At 41.8% G+C, this 19,615-nt stretch overlaps 1 protein-coding gene across 7 annotated transcripts in view; it reads left to right on the top strand.

The window, feature by feature from the left end:
- Positions 1–18,334, top strand: part of IKZF2 (IKAROS family zinc finger 2) — a 119,487-nt gene extending 101,153 nt beyond the window's left edge. For all 7 annotated transcript variants that reach the window (XM_027637187.1, XM_027637186.1, XM_027637188.1 and 4 more), the window contains 2 exons: positions 1,965–2,108; positions 7,746–18,334. In XM_027637187.1, the coding sequence (XP_027492988.1) occupies positions 1,965–2,108; positions 7,746–8,470 (869 nt within the window). In that variant the 3' untranslated portion in view covers positions 8,471–18,334. The remainder of the gene's footprint in view (positions 1–1,964; positions 2,109–7,745) is intronic.
- The last annotated feature ends 1,281 nt before the right edge of the window (positions 18,335–19,615 follow it).

The raw sequence follows: 19,615 nt of genomic DNA, 5'->3' as shown, positions 1-19,615 counted from the left end.
GTAAATGAGAAACCATTGTATTTCTCAGGAGGAGCATCCTGTACAAGTAAAAAAGCAGCAGAGTAAATCATTTTATAGCATATGGTAGATTCCAAGCCTCAAAGTACTCAGCTTTCCATAGCAGCAGAGGCACAAATGGAATTAAATGAATAAATTGCCATGTTTTCTTATTACAAATGTCTGAATTGAGAAGTTCACCTGAGCAGATATTATGTTTTGTAATTGCCTGGTATTTGCTCTTCCTTACTAGAAAGAAGGCAGAGGCTTTTAACACCCCATTTTTCATATATTATGTGCTAGCAAACAGCTGAGTGTTTAAGAACAGGGGACTGATTGTTCCATGTCAGGATCCTGAAGGTGGTACGGTTACATGGGAGGGAAGTAGTCTGGTGGTGTTCATTTATGGCACTGTCTCTGGGAGAAGGTGTCTGTGACACAAAAGGCTGCTATGGTGAGAGACAGGAGGAGGGCTGGCAGAACACATGGGTGTGAGTCCTCCTCTACTACCTCTGCAGTACCCATGACTTCACTGGAAGGTTGATCTAATGCAGTTTACAAATTGTAGGAACTCTGAGCCATGTCATCACAGTTTCTATTTCTCTGCCATACATTCTTCACCTCAAATAATTTTATTGTGTCTCAACCAAGCCATTAGCACATGGAATAGTGGCTGATACTTGTCAAGTTTCTCTTGCCACTTTCTGAAGATGACTGCAGGACAATTAGGCCAGGTATCCCATTCACAGCAGCAGAGCAGAGCTATATGTGGAATCACACTTGGTATATTTTGCAAATGTCTTGGCACTTAGTGCCATGGTCTAGTAACCGCAGTGGTAGTGGATCAAGGGTTGGACTTCATGATCTTGGAGGTCCCTTCCAACCCACCTGATTCTGTGATTCTATGACTCCCTGGGCCTGATCCCCAGTCTTGTACCACTGGCCCTTCTTGGTGTTTATAAGAGGATGTTCAACAAAAACAGAGCACTTTGTTGGCACTTGGGGAATAGCTCTGACCCCAGTGGCATGAAACCCTGTATGAGTCACTACCCTGATCAGAAGCCTGTGCAATTCCTATACTTTTGCTCCAACACCTTATTCCCTAACCCAAGAAGTGAGGAAGAAGAAAATGAGTAAAGTCAGAAGGGGTCATTGATTTCTTGTTGTTGTCTCAAAGACAATGTGTGAGCATTCCCTTGATGTAGTTAGCACAGGAATGATCCCTGCAGATTCCAAAAAAGTGGTAAGACAGATGCAGAAAACCTCCTTTCACAGGTTGTTAGATCTGTGTTTGAGGGGATAAAATATTAATCAAAAATTGATAGTTTCTACATCTGATTTTGAAGGGACTTTCCATGTGATGTTAATCCTGTAATTCCAGTACAGTGTGTGTTGATTTTACATTCTCATGTGCAGAAAGAGGAATCATGGTTTAGCAAACTGATCCTTCATTTGAGAAGACTTGTCTTAGGGAACACACAACCAGGCCCAGGAAACACAACTCGTCGATGCCTTGTGTGATTTTTAATCATTGAGATTAGTGCAAAAATAATAATAATAAGAGTAAGTATTCTGTATGATAAGTGTGAAGTTAATGGAATACACAAAGAATGATAACTAAACATTTACATTGGTGACAGGTGACCATGTGGAAGGGGGAATAATACAAAATGTCATCTACAGAGTGAGTTTTCAGAAGTGTCCCCTCCTCGCTGGGGATCTTGAGTGTCCATAGCAAAACAAGTCTTTTAATATTGGGCTTCTGCTAAATAAGATGGTCCCAATGAGAGGTGTTTTGTAAATGTGGTTCTGCATACAGGTGATCGCTGTCTTGATGCCCAGTGTGTTCTTGCACCTTGCTTTATGTTGTGTTGCACTTGTTGCACAGTCAGCAGAGCTCAAATGATTTGTGTTGTCTGTGAAGTGTGGACCAGACCTGTCTGATATGATTTTTTGGTTTTGTGTAGTACCTCCTATGGAAGATTGTAAGGAACAAGAGCCTGTGATGGACAACAATATTTCTGTGGTGCCTTTTGAGAGACCTGCTGTTATAGAGAAGCTGACAAGCAACATGGGAAAGCGTAAAAGCTCCACCCCACAGAAGTTTGTGGGTAAGCTGGAAATATGCCTTTTATTATTTTTAGTGAGTAGGTGTAGGCAACTTGTTGTTTGTAATAGCCAAAAGAACAAGGGGAAAAGTAGTAGCGCTCTTGGAACTTGGTTGTGAGACAACAATGGAGAGGGTTAAATCACAGCAAGAAATCCTGAAAATCATTGAATTAATTTTACCAACCCAGAAAATTCAAAAATTAGGCCCCTGGTATCATGCAAATACTGTAGAAGACCTTGAGCTTTTATCTTAAGGCTGTTTTGGTTTTTTTAAAAAACTTTTCTCTGGCCCTTTTGAGATTTAAACTTGTCATCTCCCCTCTCCTTGCTCCAACAAAAAAACCCAGCAAGCTAAGACTGTCATATAATTATCTGTCTCTATATGTGTTAAAAAAACCAAACAACAAGTATCTCAAGATGTATTAAATTCCTAAGAGTTGGCAACAACTGGTCTGATAATACTGGCATGAGGAAGTAAATTGCATCCCTTGTGTTGGAAGAAGTGCTTGCTCCAAGTGCAGCACTCTGCACACAATAAACTTACTAATGCATGAATATAAAACAGCATTGGATGGCTTTTGGTTATCAGATTTAGAATCATAGGCCCAGAATTCATATTTTGCTTTGTGTCTTGACATATTAAAATTGCTCAGCTTGTAACAGGAGACAGTGTGGAGAATTTTACTTGGTTTGAGCTGCAACTTAAAGCTTCTTTTTACTGCTACTAAAGCAGTGCTAAACTTCTTAGGAGGGAAGCTGGAACAGAGAATTATTTGGGGTAAGTGTATGCTGCCAGACTCTAAAGTCATGTAATAGGCGTTTTCCATGCTCACTCCCTGGAAGGACAGTCACACAGAACATCAGGGTGTCACATCCTCATTCTGAAGGCACTTAGAGAGAAGATCAGAGAATGTAAGCAATTAACACAGCCATTTAGAGAAGTTGTTGCCCCTCAGCTAAATGCAGATTTAGATGGATTTGTTAAATCACCACTGAGGTGGTTGTAACTAACCAACAGGGTTTGGAATAGTAGGGGGCCAACAGCATGCAGCAGCTCACCTACGGGGCTGACACACTGACCTGGCTGCTCTGGGTCAGCTGACCATTCCCAAATATCAGTGCTGAGCTAAGGTTAGGTCAGGAATGATCCAACCCACATGAGGAATGCTGGGAGACATCAGTATTTCCTATGTTGTTAGTTCTTCTGAGAGGAAAGCTTAATTCTTGGACTGTTGTCTTTAAAAGTGGTCTGAAATGAAGTGCTGTATAGCTGATAAGAACTGCAGGATTTATACTCTCATTTAATTTACTGCTTTGACAACAGCTGGGGTTGAGGAGGGTGGTAATGGGAGCACTGCTCTACTGACAAGCCACATACAGCTTTATGAACTGGTAAACATGGCCCCACCACAGCAGGTTTCCCTGGTGGTGTCTCAGCAAGCTCTATGGGTTCCTGCGGGCTGGGATCACCAGGGGCAGGAGTTAAACACGCTGACACTTCAGCTGGTGCTTCTGAACCTCGGAGACCTTACAGCCTCAAAAGGAAGAAGGACAGTTCACACCTCTCGCTCTTTTTTCTCCCAGCTCATCCATGGAACAGAGCTGTGTTTGCAGTGCCTGGCAGAGGTTATCTGTGCAGGGCTAGAGACTGCATCCAGGAGAGCTGGAGATCTTACTGCCCTCCCTAAAGTCCTGGCATACCCAGGCCTGCTCCCATAAGCAGTGCAGCTTGCTCATGACCAGGATCCCTCACAACTGAGGCAAGCCACTGTTTGGATGGTATAAATTGAATCAGTTTTTGGAAGCTGTAGATGGTAGGTTTTTTTCAGACCAGAAAAGTGATTTTACTTGTCCACTCATGCGCCACTGACCATCTGTTGTTGTTGCTGTTGTCTTCAGAGGTAAATTTACTGATGGGAAATCCTTGCCTGAGAGATGCACATTATTATTCTCTTCAACAGGTTATACTATCTTGTTAGATAAACATGTTTTGTCTATAGGTCTAACAGATTATTTTAGTATTCCATTTTTCTGGAACTAGGAATTCAAGGTTTCAGTTTTTTATCCAGATCTAACTGTAGGAGAAAAAGTGTCCTCTGTCATACTTACTATATCATATTTTTCTGCCTTTTCTGATCTTTAATGACATCACAGTGTTTGAGTTGAATAACAGCAGTCTTCACTTGGCTGCCTTTTTTTTTTCCGCCATGACCTCACTTTTCTTCCCTTTTTCTCCCCAATGAAATATTGTTCAACTCCATCAGGAAGAACTTGTTAATGGTTCTCTTGCTTGCAGGAAATTTTCCTGTGCATACTGCAAGTATGGCACTTGTCCAAAACAACTTAATGGTGTTTATGAGAAGGTCATGTAAGCATAAGCTAAAAATCTTTGCATGCTACATCTATCAATGCTTTACTGCTCTTTCTGATCAGCAATCTCCAAGGGACCGTGGTTATGGACCACAGTCTCTACTCTGGCTGATTTTTGAGGAGGAAAGGAAACAGCATACAGCAAATAGAATTAATTTCTGTGTGAGAGATGTGGTTATGTATCTGCTATTGAGGTAGTAGTCTTACCAAACCTGTTGAAATAGTGGAGGCAGAAAGTATAACTTACGAAGTGCAGGAGTCTGAGTACTTCTTTTTGCCTCTCGTTCAATGAGGGAGAGGCAGACACCAGTTAAATTAAAAGCAGACATCTTCAGGCTGATCGTGTGGAGCAGATTCATGTATTTTCAGTTTGAATGTGGTGCTTACTCTCACAGAATGTCACTGAGGTTAAGAACTGGCAGGATGCAGAACAAGACATTTATGTGGCTTACGATAAGACCATGGTTGTTAGAATAAAAATTAAAAATACACAGGCATCTCAGAACAGATGAAGATCAACCAACATCAAAATTACAGTCAGCTTCCACTTAATGGGAGTCAGGGAGAAATTTAGCCAGGGGTTAATTCTGTAATGGCTTTCTCCAGGATTTTTTTGCAGCTTTCTCCCAAGTGTCCAGTGCTGCAGCGGCTTTAGCTACTTGATGAGATGGACTGCAGGTATCACAGGACAGCTATGTCTGTGTGCTTTGATCTGGCTTTGAGGGTTATTTGAATGTCATATGAGAGACTAACATGAGAGACTGTTTCTTCATCTGCTTCACTAATGTAGGGCAAGAATAAATAGAATTTGAACATAGTTTTACATGAAAATTCAGAATAATTAGTCCGATTAGTTATTTTTAAGTATAGATTTGGCTAAAGAGGAATTTAATTTGGAAACCACACTGTAGTGGTTTGTTGGACTCTTTGTCCAGCTTCTGAGCTCATATTTGTTGGTTCCTTCCAATGTTGTCATTTATTTTACTTTTTTTTGTCATGCTCCATTTCTAAGGCTCTGAGATCTTTGGAACTGAATCATAATTAAAGGAATAAATAATTCAGGTCACTGGCAATTTACAACTTTCTCTACTGTCTGTGCTGGAGTAACTAAACATGGATGATAAAAGGAATCAAAATAAGGTTTGCATCGTTTATCCAAGTAGTCCATAAAGGATAGATAATATTTCTTGATCTCTACAGCCTACAAAGAACTGACAGTGTCTTTCTTGGCTGAATCAGACCCTCAGCAGATCCATTTCTTTATACAAGCACGGGAATGGCCACAGCAGGTGACAGGGACCATTTCCATTTTCATTGCTTTCTCCCACTGTGACAAAGACACCAAATGCCTCCTGGAGCTGTCCTCCAGTTCCACTTTAGCCCCACTTGAGAAGGAGCTGCACTGTTTCCTGGTAGGCTGGAGCCTTGTCCTGTTTCAGAGCTGCCCATCCCATCTGCAGCAGGACAGCCATCACAGACTGCCAGAGCACAGCAGAAACATGAAAAGAGGTGTGATGGCAAGAATCATCCACAGGTCACGTTAGATTACCTAGACCATTGTTGTAGCAGGGAAATGTTGTGAGGTACACAACTGGAACGGTTGGTCCACTTGGAAGCATGTGAACAGTACTGCTGAAGAGAGTAAGAATATTAATGTGCTTCACTTTAGACTTATATTTAATTACCTTGCTAATCAGGGCTAAGTTCCCAAGCAGAAGTGATGCATCATCTCCAAGGATTACATGGCTGTTCTGTATGCATCACTTTAGAATAAGTCACACTGAGTGGACTGAATTATTACAGTCAAAAATGAAATGTGGAGTGATAGCTATGTCGAAATGTACTAATGCAGTTTGGAAGAGATTTTGGATTACAGTTCTGTTTCTTATGGTGTTTTATACACATTGCGTTCCAAGCAATTTTGGCAAAAGGTGATAGAATATTCTTGAGTAATTTAATTCTTGGATAGCCAGACCAGTTGTAAGTAGCAACTCCTTGAATTTATTAACTTACACTATTGAAAAAAAAATCTGGTTTTATGTACCGAGGCAATGAAGTAACAAAGACAATAGAAACCAACCAGAATTTATCAGACTTCGTAAAATCGCCTTTAAAATTTAACTGTGAACAACCAGCTAATATTTGTATGTGTGAACACCCATGAGCACGTACATCTTGTCTCATATACATATAACCTTTTCTATTTAAAAAGAAGTTGTTACATGAAACTTTCCTTGTACAGCCACTCCAAAGCCATCACTGGAAAAGCAGTTGTGCTGAGCCCTGATGTAAGTAGTGGAGAGCTTCTTACAAGGAGAGATGTGAGATGTAACAAGCTGCCCTGGACTGCCATAATTTACCAGCATGTGGTTCTGGTTTCACACATCTGTAATGCCATTGATGTAAAAAGGTTACAAGGATGTGAATTTGGATTCACACAGTGAAGAATCAGCCAGCTTCAGCATCATTATGTATTTATTTAGCCTATGTCAATGAACAGTACTTTTGCCTTTTACCAAAAGCTGTACATGTGGTTTCTCTATTTGTTTTCTTGCCTAAATAGGCACCGGGAAGGGAAGTCTGTGTGTGTGTGTGTGTGTGTGTTTTTTGCTCAGTCCAAAAAGGATAGATTCTTTTATTTGAAGGGGGGGAAACTACAAAGATCAGCCTCCAGAGCTCCTGTAACTTGCTCCGTTCTTGGCTACATGCAGTCATTTTACATTTTTTTCCGCTGGCTAAAGGATTTACATATTGTGTCTCTAAAGGCACCACCATAACAGCCCCCTGTACCTGTTGGTTTGGTTTCTCACTAGGCAACCCTGTTGTAAGGTAGGTATGATGCACCTTGGGCTGTAGGAGGTGTGTGGTACTGCTCCCTTGAATTTTGGGGAGAGTATGTCTAATGGCATCAACTGTCAGACCTTATTGACCTCAGTATTTCAGTCCCATTATCTACCAGTTAACTTGTGTTTCCCAACTTAAAGCACGAGTGCAGTCAGGCACAGTGAAAGGTTTGGAATTGCTCTGGAAGTCACTGCAGCTGCATGCATCACCTGGAATAAAACAAAAAAAAACCTGTTGGTGAGGTTGCTGTTTTACCCATCCCAGGACAGGAGCTTTGTAGGAGGTTAGTAAACAAGCAGAAGGTTAAGTTTAGACTCTGGAATAATTTCACCCCAGGTCAGGGGTTTTCCGTCCCTCTACCCCTTTTAAGTGACACGTTGGAGGGATTACATTGATTTTGCTCATGCATTTCTCTTATCTCGTAGGTGAAAAGCTCATGAGATTTGGCTATCCAGACATCCCCTTTGACATGAACCTAACCTATGAGAAAGAGGCTGAGCTGATGCAGTCTCACATGATGGACCAAGCCATCAACAATGCAATCACCTACCTTGGAGCTGAGGCACTTCACCCCCTGATGCAGCACACACCAAGCACAATTGCAGAGGTGGCGCCGGTCATCAGCTCAGCTTATGCTCAGGTCTATCATCCCAACAGGATAGAAAGGCCCATCAGCAGGGAAACAGCCGACAGTCACGACAACAACATGGATGGCCCGATCTCCCTCATCAGACCAAAGAGTCGAACCCAGGATAGAGAGGGCTCCCCCAGCAATAGCTGCCTGGATTCTACTGACTCAGAGAGCAGCCACGATGACCGCCAGTCCTACCAAGGAAACTCTGCCTTAAATCCCAAGAGAAAGCCAAGCCCGGCTTATATGAAGGAGGACACCAAGGCTTTGGATGTCACAAAAGCTTCTAAGGGCTCTTTAAAGGATATCTACAAGGTGATCAACGGAGAAGGGGAGCAGATTAGGGCTTTCAAGTGCGAGCACTGTCGGGTCCTTTTCCTGGACCATGTCATGTACACCATCCACATGGGCTGCCACGGCTACCGGGACCCTCTAGAGTGCAACATCTGTGGCTACCGGAGCCAGGACCGCTATGAGTTCTCGTCGCACATAGTCCGAGGGGAGCACACATTCCGCTAGGCCTTCTCATCCAAAGGGGACTCGTATGAAGTAGAAGAACTGCACATGAAGAAATACTGCACTTACAATCCCACTTTTCCTCGGACATTGAAACGCCTATTTTGTTGTTGTTGCTGTTGTTGTTGTTGCTGTTGTTTAATTATTATTATTAACCTTATTTTTTGTGGACCCAACCTCATTTGCTCTGCCCAGCTTAAGAATAGAAAGAAGGAAGGGAAGGGATAAAAGAGGGGTTTGTTGTTGCCGTCACTTTCTGGGGAGTGACCTGCGTCGCTTTCTGTGGGAATTGGAAGGCAGTCCGTGTCTGTCTCAGTCAGTTGTACACCATGTCCTATTTTGGGATATCACTCAACCCTTCTAGGTGCTTTCAAGTCCCAACAAGATGCCACTCATTTACAATTTCAGAGGAATAGGTAGAAACATTTCAGAGGAGAGTGTTTTTCTAACGTGTAGTTACTGTGCGGGGTCTTGGTGGCTGGAGAAGAGGGGGGGAACTTTATTCTGCGGAATGAACAATTATTTTTAAAGCAAAACTGTTAGGGAGTTAGGAGCATGAATCAAAGTTACTCTCAAGGGAGAGCTGTTTTCCTGGGTTCAGTGTGTATTGCCCCTCTAGAATGTAAATAAATTATAAAAAAAAGAAAAAAAAAGGAAATGTATGTCTTAACACTGTACCACATTACAGCAGTTTAGTTTCATAAGTCTGAGGGCCTTCTGTGGTGAGTCTGAGGCTTTGTATTTTTATTTTCCTTAACTTATGAAGCACCTTTTTTAGGATTGTTTGTATTCTGTTACTCCATGCCTATGTGTTGTCTCACTGGCTTCTAAGAGAGAGCATTTAGGAATAACATTTAAACTTGCTTTTAGGACAGTAAGTGGCCTAGGAGTGGCTGAGAGTCTGTAGTTTACTCAAGAGGTTCTGCTGCTCTTCTGAAATAATTTTGGTTTAAAATTATGGATTTTAAAATGACAAAAGTACTAGTAAAAACATGTTCTTTAAATATAGGTATATATAGATATATCATTATGTAAATACTTTCTCATTCTATTATCACAGTGTTAACCTCTTGGAAACAGCCTAAACTAAGACTTGCAGCTGGGAAAGTGATGGGAGCCAGATCCTTGGCCAGCATTAATCCTCTTAGCTCCATGGAATTCAATGGAACTGCCCCAACTCCTTCAGCTACATCAGGATCTGAGCCTTGACCGGTTTTTCTCCTTTTGACATCTTATTTGCTAATTTGCTGAACCGGTGATTTCCTTTTGTTTCTAAGTCATCAACTGTGCTTTAATTTAGGGGTGCAAGTGTCAGCAGGTTTTGCTGGAGAGCACAGAAGCCTTTCAAATCAACAGGATGCATATGACCTTCCCTACTTCTTCAGAAAGTAATTAGTGGAGATACAGGTGCCCTGTGTTGATTTGGATTTGCAGATTTCGTTTTTATTCCTAATATATTAATTTCACAGTGGGGAAAACAAATGGAGAAACACACTCCAGAGCAAGTCCTTGACCCACAGACTGGACAAGAAAAAAAAGTCCACCGATCTGTTTTGTTTCCTTTCTTTCTCTCCCCGTAAATAACAAAGCCAGTAACCACCCAGCAAGTTGCATCAGTAAAAGCTGGGCTTAAACCTACAGGACAGATTGCCATTGAAACCCAACTGTTTGTACCAATCACAATTGAAATGTTGTTGTTTGGCAACAAGAGCACAGCTTGAGAATGGAAAGATCTGCATGGGTTTAACCCTCTCTGTGCACACGGTCTCCATGCGCCTGGGAGACCTTTTCCAAAGTATAAAGTTACTAAAGTATAAAAGAGAGAGCAAGATCAGGCCATAATGAATTTCCATCTGCTCCCTTCAATCTGTGCACTCCATGCATATGCCAGTTTGCTGTTCGTTTTGAGGGTACCAGGTTTTTTTCTTTTCTTCCTAGACCTGGTGTATTTGAAAGTAGGAGCTGAGTGGTATTGATTGAAATCTTTTTATGGTGACATTCTTGGCAGCTAGAACCTGTGTTTAGAAAGGATACAGTAGATCATGGCCAGATTACCTGATGACTGCTTCCCAGCACTGCAATGCTATTAAGTATTAGCTGGTAAAGTCTTGCAGTAGCCTATTAATTAGAATATGGAGAGAAATGTCATCTTGTGTAATGTGAGAGCTATCAAGGCTGGGAATATACAGGCTTTGGAGAGACAGATTTAAAGATCTATTCCCAACATTGTTCTTAGTGTCGTTGGGTTCCTCCCCCTCCTTTTTTCTTCATCCTAATGTAGAGGAAACTCAGGCAAATGAGCCACTGCCATCCTCCAGACCATTCTCATTGTCTTGTGCCTGGTGTAGTGAAAGGAGTTTGTGCAGGAGAAAAGCAGAGAAATGCTGGAGGGCATCACTTTTATTCTGTATGGCTGATTCTCTGCAGCTAGGAAGGTTGGCTTAGGAGGTGGCTGGCCGTGTTTTGCATCAGGATTTGCCTGGAAATTCCAAAAAGAAAGAAAAAAGTGATTGTGATTTGCTGAGACAAGGAAGGTCTTTTAAGAGCAAGGCACAAAGAGGAAGGTGCTGGGCCTCAAGGTTGCTGGGCTTGTCTGGGCCTCCAGAAAGACACGTGCCCAAGCCAGAGAAAAGGGTTGCCAGCAATTCCTTTCATTCTCTGGGGGCAACACTCCATTTTCCCCTCTGTGGTCAGTGAAAAAACATGGGCTATGGTTTCTTGGAATAGTTAGCGCTAGGGAAAAAGTGTTAAAAATTTCTGCCTTTGTTTGGTAAAGCACCGGAATACGGGAAAGGCAGAGAATCTCTTGTGTATCCACAAAGAAGTTGGCTGTAATTGTATCTGCAGTTCGTTAGTGTGCACTTTGGTTCGTGTATGACTCATTGATACCTCCTGTAGGGTGTATTCTGTAGATGTTTAAGGGATCAGATGGGGAGGCTTGCTGGTTCAGCTAAGCCCAGCTTCTTGTTCTAAGGGTAGCAAGTGAGATCTGTATGTCCTGGTGTCATGGGCATAGTGAACTGGGGAGGCACTGGGGAGTTATCTTCCAAAACCTATATTTTTTTGAGAATTTTACATTCATTTTTATTATCAGTGTCCTTTTCTGAATGTTCATTAAAGATTTTCATCCTAGAGCTAGGGAAAGGAGAAAGATTGAATTCTAGTTCGAATTTTGAACAAAATTTTGGATTAACATGTACTTAAGAATTTAATTCCTGCTGAAAATTATTGGAGAGTTTTATGTAACACAGTTTGTCCCTTCACAGAAGTGTGCAAAATGGGGTTGCAGAGATTTGTTTGGGTTTTTCTCTTGCTTGCTCACTGCAGATTTCTAAGAAAAGCTCTTGACTTTTGACGAGTTCGTTAGTCATTCACAGTGTACTCAGAATTTCAGTAGCTAATCTTTGGCCTGCACATCCATTTGTTCTGAGTATTTGGTGTCGGAAATCAAACCTGACTGGTTTTTATCGGACTCTTCTGAAATTCTTGGAATCAAGTTTTCGGTTAAAACCACGCATTTGCAAATCTAGACTTGACTTCCTGTGAGCATTCCTCATTTTCATTAAAAATAATTTAAAAAAAAGGTCATTTCCATGCACGTCCCTACCAGTAAACCCTTTTTCTTCTTTTACGTAAAAAATGGCAAGGTTCTGCCTCAGTTTAGAGGATTACAAGCCTAATAATTGACGTAGAAGTGTGACTGCTTGTTCTGTTCCTGGTGTGATCCATATCCTTGGAGCAAAGGGCATTATCTATATATCTACGGTTATGGCCGATGAATTTTACAGCCACCTCTCTTTGCAATCGGTTAGGAGTGCACATCAAAATATATAGCATTTTTCAGTAAAGCCAGCTCTTCACTCAGTAACTTATGAGATTAAAACAATTTTAATCTCCTTAAAAAGTGCTTTCATCCATGCTGTGATGTGAAGGTGTCTAGGCATCAACCTGTATCAGTCTGTATTAGGGAGAAAGAATCTAAATTGGCTAATTGGCTTGGTTTTTAATGGGGCGAGTTTCTGCAATGCAAGGACCCAGCTCACAAAATAGCCGTGTGGAGCTAAAGTATATTTACTACAAGGTGAAGAAATTCTCAGTTGTAAGAGTTTCTAAATTTCCTTCTGTTTACAAGGGCATTCCTAAATTTGTGTTGTCAGGCAGGAGGTCAGTAATTAAATCAAACCCTTCAAAACTGGCCTTTAATGGGACATTATTGCTGTTGTCCAGGACCTGAGCTAGCTTGCTCAGATTTGAAAGAAGCCAGACAATAGACACTCCTTCTTCCAGAAAGAAACTTTGGAGATAATTGAGGCAAAGGTGCTTATTTCAGCCAAGGACAGGAGCTACAATAATACAGTTCCTTTGCTGGATAAATTCCTTTCTTTAACTCTTGCTGTGATTTTAATGTAATGAGGAGGGAGAAAGGAAGCTGCACTGATACCAGAATCACCTAAAGTCAGAGTGGGATTTCAGGAAAAGTCTGATGGAATTGGCTTTGCCACTAGAAATTTGCCACTAGAAGTCTTAACTTGGCTCACAAGCTTTTAAAAACAAAAATGGATGGTAGGAATGGCCTATGGTCTGGGGCAGCTGGAGAGCTTGAGAAAGTATATTTATATATATATAAATATATATATATGGTATTGTATAGTTAGATATATGCTTTATTGTATATGTGCCTTTTCCAAATGCATTTTGGGAGATCATGATGTTGTTCATGATATCCTCCCATACCCTTTCAGAATGCACGGCAAACACCAACCCAAAGGCAACATCCCTTCTCCTGCTCTGCACCCTCCTTGGCAGCTTGACCCGGAGAGAGGAGTTGGTACTTTGCTGTGAGATTTCCTGGAGTCAGCTGGCTTTTAGGAGAGGGAAGGGCTGAAAACTACTCTAGCAAACTGCATTCCAGCTGTCCAACCAGAGGTGGTCTGGGAGCTGGTCCCAGCCGGCGCAGCATCCCCAGCGCGATGCCAAGACCTGCCGTGGGAGCCCCCGGCTGCACCGTGCGCTGTGGAGCGCCAGGGCAACGTCTCCTGTTTTCTCCCCCTCAGAGCTTTAAATGAAGCACACTTGGAAATGGACTTTTCTCTCCTTTAAAGTTCCCACTTAGGAACGGGAGCAGACTTATAAGCACCTACTACTTGCTTCAACCTGGAAAAAGAAATGCGGTGAGCCCATTGGAAGTGGTTTACAAGTCTGCCTGTCAGGCTGCTGCCACCCCAATAACTGGCATAAAGATGAGAGAAGCCCATCAGCAGAAGTTGTTAGGGGGGTTCATCAGCTGGATTCATTCATTGCTGTAGTGATGAGCACGGTGTTTCAGTACTTTCCTGGCAGGTTGGTGACCTAGTTTCAGGTCTAATTATTCACCCTGCATAGATGCAGTGTCTGAGTGTGCTGGCACAGCTGAGGTGTGGAGCCTGCTGTGGGGAAGGTGGCTGGGCCAGCATGTTTTTGGTGAGAGCCCAAGCCTGGTGCCAGCTCCTCGGCACTGCTCTGGGGCGTCTGGGCCTGCGGCAGTCACAGGGAAGGGGAGGGGAAGGATTAGGTAGAAAAGAGGCAGGACTTGCTTCATAGTGAATAGATTCCCTTGTATCCCATTGATGTGTTCTGAGGTATAAGCAAAGGAGAACATCATGGGTTTCTCATTTGACCTCCTACAACTGCGCCTGAAGGGGCTGTTTGTGTTCTTCTCCACCAAGGGTCTGAATTGACCAGAGGATAATCAGAAGGGGGGGTGTGCTAAGGCTTTGCCATGCTGCATGCTTAACAGGCCAGGAAAACAATAAAAATGGTCTCTGTTTAGTTCACCTAGCTTCCCAGTTGATCATGCAGGCAAGCATTCCCAGTTCCTGTTCACTTCCAGCCTTTGGAAAGGTGGTTATCGTTATGCTCACTTGGATCCTCAGCTGTCTCTCTCCTTCTGTAAAAACTTTTCCTTTTCATACAAATCTTGGGACCTAATTAATTAGTGGACAGAAATTACCATTTTAACAAAGCTGTAGTAAAACCCAATATTATTTACAGTTGCAAAACAATAAAAATACTGTGATGTTTTTACTGGCAGTATGTGAAGTATTTCAAGAGTGAATGACAATGGAGTTCATCAGATCATGTCTTCAGAGGGGCTCGTATCATGTGGACACTGTGGGAGAAAGGGAGCAGCCTGACCCAAAGCTGGGGCTGATGCTTCCTTCCTCCAGCATTGTTGATTTAGGCAACTGCACTGCAGCCCAGGAAAACATTTGAGCATGATCAGCCTCCTGGCATCCCCTCGGTGAGATCTGGAAGTGCACCGGAGCCTTGCAGTTAACTGTGTTTAACCATTACCGTGGGTTGTGAGATCAGGGCAGTGGGTGCAGCACAGCAGCTCTGGGCAGGTCTCTGTTGTCAGTGTTGAAGGTGCATTCCCCATTCCCTTACTTTTGTGTAGCAGCCTTAATCCCTGGCACTCGGTGGTACGTGGGTACCGGCAGTCTCTGGTCTGTACTGCCAGTCGTGGATAAAATATGGATGCCTCCCGCAAGGCGTGATGGGGAGCATGACTCTGTTATGGGCACAGCGGAGCCAGTTTGCAGTAAATCGGGCCGTTTAATTTTACCTCAAGTGACATCGAACACGAAAAGCTTCTTGCAGGGGTGGAGGTCACTGAATCCCTACTATGCACTTACTGGGATTTGGCGTTGCTTACTGGAAATGGATGTTCGTTCCTGAACACACTGTAACAAGGGAAGGACTTCTTTGGTTATTTTTGTAGTCGTTTGGATTCTGAAACTGTGATCAATTATTTGACGAATTGTCAAGTGTCCTCAGAGCTTGAACACGTTCACTTCCTCCGCCATGTAGCAGTCTCCTCTGGCTTTCCATGCTTTTCTCTTTCCCCCTTTTCCTTCTTGGAGCTTTAAGTCTGGGCCTGCTCTTATCTCCTGTAGCTTTGGGCTGTCTGGGGGCTTGGGGGGGTTGTTTTTTGGGGGGGTTTTTTGTTCATTGGCTGTACAGTCTGTTTACATATTTTTGTACTCAAGTGTAGTTTTTTATTAAAAACAGGAAAAAGAAAAAAAAACTAGTTGATTTGAGAAAAAAAAATAAGGTACATACTCTTTGTAACACTTTAAAGACCTAGGGTACCTTCAAGATGACTCCACAGTGATGTAATTATAATACTGTATATTTGCCTTCCTTTTTAGTTGGTTTTATTTTCTGTTTGGTTTTTTTTTCCTAAAATATGTATCTTTTTATGAGAAACTGGAAACTTTTAATGCAAATGTTTAGAAAAATTTAAAACTGTAAAGTAAAAAAAAAAAAGGTCATAATTTTTTTTTCCTGTTGGAAGAAAATGCTTTAAAAAAAGTTTTACTACTGTTGTATTCCAGGGTGGGGGTTACCAACCCCAAATTTGCTTCTTATGCTTCATTCTTGGATCCTGCTTTCTAAACGTGCTCATTGCAGACATGGATGATTTGCTTATATTAGTTTTAAAAACAAAAATCACCAAGAAAACCACCTTTTTGGGCAAATTTTCTGTTCAAGTGCAATATTTTCCCTGACGTCTTATTAGTGTACAGTGGTTTCTGTGCTCCTTCCTCAGTCCACACAAATCAGTGAAACAAAATGCTCTGTCTTAAATACATTCAAAGGTATGGTTCGAGTAAATTCATATCGTGACTGACAAAACATGAGGAACTGTAAATTTAAGCTAAAGCCCATAACTTACCTCCTGCTTTTATTTGGCTTTGAAACACATCCACATCCAGAATTAAGGACATACTTGTTCTTGCCTCTTCCTTCCTCTTCTTTTCTAATTGCAGCTTTCTTTTTAAGAAAAGCACTTAATATTGATGTTTATTAAAAACAAGAAAAAATAAAAAGATCTTTTGGTCTGATCTGAAACCCAGTCAGTGGAGACTTCTGTTGACTTCGATGATGGATTTTGGATTAGGCCTAATCTCTTAGCTGGGGCAAAACTGCCATTTACTGTAATGGGACAGATTTGCCTGTGTAAGAATTACAGGACTCGTGTCCTTTATCTACCTGAGAGACCAGAAAAGCTTCTTTAGAGTTGTCCTTGTCTTATATAAGTTTAGATGGGACTTGTTTTACATATCATACATATTTATATATAGTGTATTTTTAATGCCTTTTTCTCCCCCAGTAGACCGAAGCCGCCGCTCTGTAAATATGTATTTAGGTACGTAATAAAAAAAATAAAATCCCCTTGAGATTTCTTTGAAAGGCAGTTACTGCGCATGCACAGTAGCCACTTTTGTCTTTTAAATTTGTATTTAAGAGATTTCTTTTTAATAATAACAAAGGTGAAGAGACTGTATCCCCTTCTGATTGATTGCCAAAATTATCTCCCAGACCCTTGTGTTTGAGGTCAAGAAGAAACACGCATTGGGTGGGTGACTGCCGTGGTGCCCACGGGGTCATGGTCCTTGGACCAAATTCTGGAACCCCCCTGGGGTGGTTTGGGTCCTCCTGCAAATGGGGACCACACTGGGGCAGTGGGATCAGAGCAAGGCAGCACCGTTTAGGGAACATAGGTTCAGGTCGTGGATCTGATCTGTTTGCATCTTCCCTGGCTCATACACTGCCCATTTTAGTGCTGTTTTCCTAAAGAAAGCCGGGTGAGTAATCTGGCAAATAACCCCTTCTTTCCCAGGTTACGATTTTTTCGTTCTGTGATAGATGTTCTGAGCTCAGATTGAGTAATCTTTTAAATTAAAAAAAAATAACAACTAAAAATATGAAATCAGAGTTCTTTCCAAAAGGCAGTGAAGACACTGGGAATCGTCCCATTTCCAATGTGCTCATTGGAACATGCTCTTATAAAAGGAGTTCAGAAATGATCCCTATGACAGTGGTGCATGTGAGCAACCCTAATGTAAACCTGTATCTCTCTGCTAAAAATGTTTTGCCGTTATAGACTGAACTATGGGACTTGTTGTTATTTTTATTTTCTTCTTAGTATACATGCATACATATGGTTGCACATCTGTATGTGTGTACTCTGTACCTGTGTGAGTGTTGTACAGCCATGTGAGAGTGGGAGTCTGTATGTGTGTATAAATAAAGAAGCTGCAGAAACTTTGTAATACTTTGTGAAAAGGATTATATTATAAAGGTTTGTACTGTCTTGAGTGCACAGCTACTGGAATAAATGTAGGGAATCTCAGGAACAAGCATATAATTTGTCCAAGAATTATTTCTTCTCAGAAGTGTAAGTGCAGTTTTTAATTCTGTATATTATTTAATATTTTACCAATAAAAATAAACTTCTGACACGAAAGGGTTTTTCCATTCAAGCTTTCTGGAGACACTGGGGTATGCATACACTTTTCTTTCTTGCAGCAGGAAACACATGTGGTGATTATGCACCTCCCAGGAATCACATTTCTACCTGATAACAAATCGTGTTAATTAACTAGAGAGATTGAGTTGGGGTTTTTTGAGTATGGGTTATGAGACTGGTGAATTGGGCACAGACCTGTTTTTAATATTCGTTGAAGCTAAAGACATTCTTTTCATCAGCTCCAGCATCAATTAGAGACGTATGACTGTAAGATGGTGGCATCAGTCACCTGCCACTCACTTTGTCATGTCTTTGAACTCAGTTACTAGCCCAAGGTCCAACTTTTTCTGGAAAACACTTGGACTGCATACACAATTCCTTTAAACCCTTCCCTCAGCATGGGTTTTTGGCTGAGTTCCCTCTGTTGTAGCTGATGGGGATCTTCCCAGTCAGGATTTATTGGGCATTTCACATCGCCTAAGTTGTTCTTTCTTTCATAATGCAGCTATCAATCTGGTAGCATTCACAGTACAAACTCTTCAGAATAAAAAGATCTTATGAAGCTTCGTAAACTGTTTGTTGTCTGTTTTAAGAATCTCTTGTAAATTCCTGGTTAAAGATTAACCAGCCTCTCCCCATAATAAAAGTGTTCATCCTTCACGTAAGAATGGAAACTTCTTAAGATATCATCTGAATAAAAGTTAATCTTCCTTTAAGTCATGTTTTATGTATATTGTCTCCAAGGAATGCTTCTGTTCAAGGAGCAGAATTTCCCTGGATTTGTCTCACTCAGGATTGCTGTATTACTGGTTTTGCTTCAAGCAGACTCAAGATCAGCTCATGGGACAGTCCAAATCCTTAGTGCATGGGTGAGAAATCATGTTGTGCTGTTGTAGAGCAGAAATGACTGGCTTGACGGTCTTGCCTCAAGACTTACTGGAGATGGTGACGCTCTTTCAGTTGACTTCAGATAAGGTCTGAGAGGCTGAGGGGAGAGCTCATAGGCAGGAACTGAATGACTTGATAATCCTTAAGGCTGTTGAGCCATTTGCAGGGGTGAGACTGTGCATGGCCTCATGTTATTAAGGAAGCAAGTCTTGAAAATCTCCTGGCCGTGATTCAGGGCCAGCATGTTGTGCTTGTGTCTCAGAGTCACACCACGGGGTGCCATTGCCTTTTCCTCTAAATCACCCTGTCAGTAGCTGCAAGAAAATGGCAGGTTGACTTCACCCATTCAACTTTTATGTAGGCAACAGGGAATCATGTCTGATCCCTCCTCTGCAGCACTTTTGGTGGGAAATCCTACTGTATGGAAAATAACCTTTTCCTGCTTTATAGCAACAGACACTTAAAAGTTACTCCAGTGATCATTGTCTGCATAACACTGTCATCGCCGAGTCTTACTTTGGTCTATGGGAGGCAACTGGTTTCAAAATATTTCATCATTGTCTTTATTACTGGATCAAGTGATGTAATTACAGTGGGTCTTTCAGCTGCAGCATCACCCTTCACGTTGGTTGACTGGATCAGTCTCGTAGCCAGGTAAGTGCCATATTTCTGACCTGCCAGTCCAGCACCATTCGAGCTGCAATCCCCCTTGTCACAGACAGGCACGGACGGCACAGGTGAATTTTGAGCAGTGCATTCTGACAAGGGCCTTCTGGGGCTTTACCAATACCAATATAATTTTCTCAGTTAATAAAAGTTAAGTGTTGGTCCCTGGCTTTGGCTTCTATGGCTTCTATTTTTATGCAGTACTTTCAAGAACTTAAGTTTCATCTGAGGGTGAGTTTTGGTTTTCAAACATGGTGAATCAAAGTACATTTTTTTTCCCAGTCTTTGTGCTCAAATGT

This window comes from Corapipo altera, unplaced genomic scaffold (assembly GCF_003945725.1).
Source record: "Corapipo altera isolate COAL_440 unplaced genomic scaffold, ASM394572v1 45, whole genome shotgun sequence".
In the NCBI taxonomy this organism is placed as follows: Eukaryota; Metazoa; Chordata; class Aves; order Passeriformes; family Pipridae; genus Corapipo; species Corapipo altera.
The sequence above is the reverse complement of the archived record's forward strand: the minus strand, read 5'-3'. Positions and strand labels throughout refer to the sequence as shown.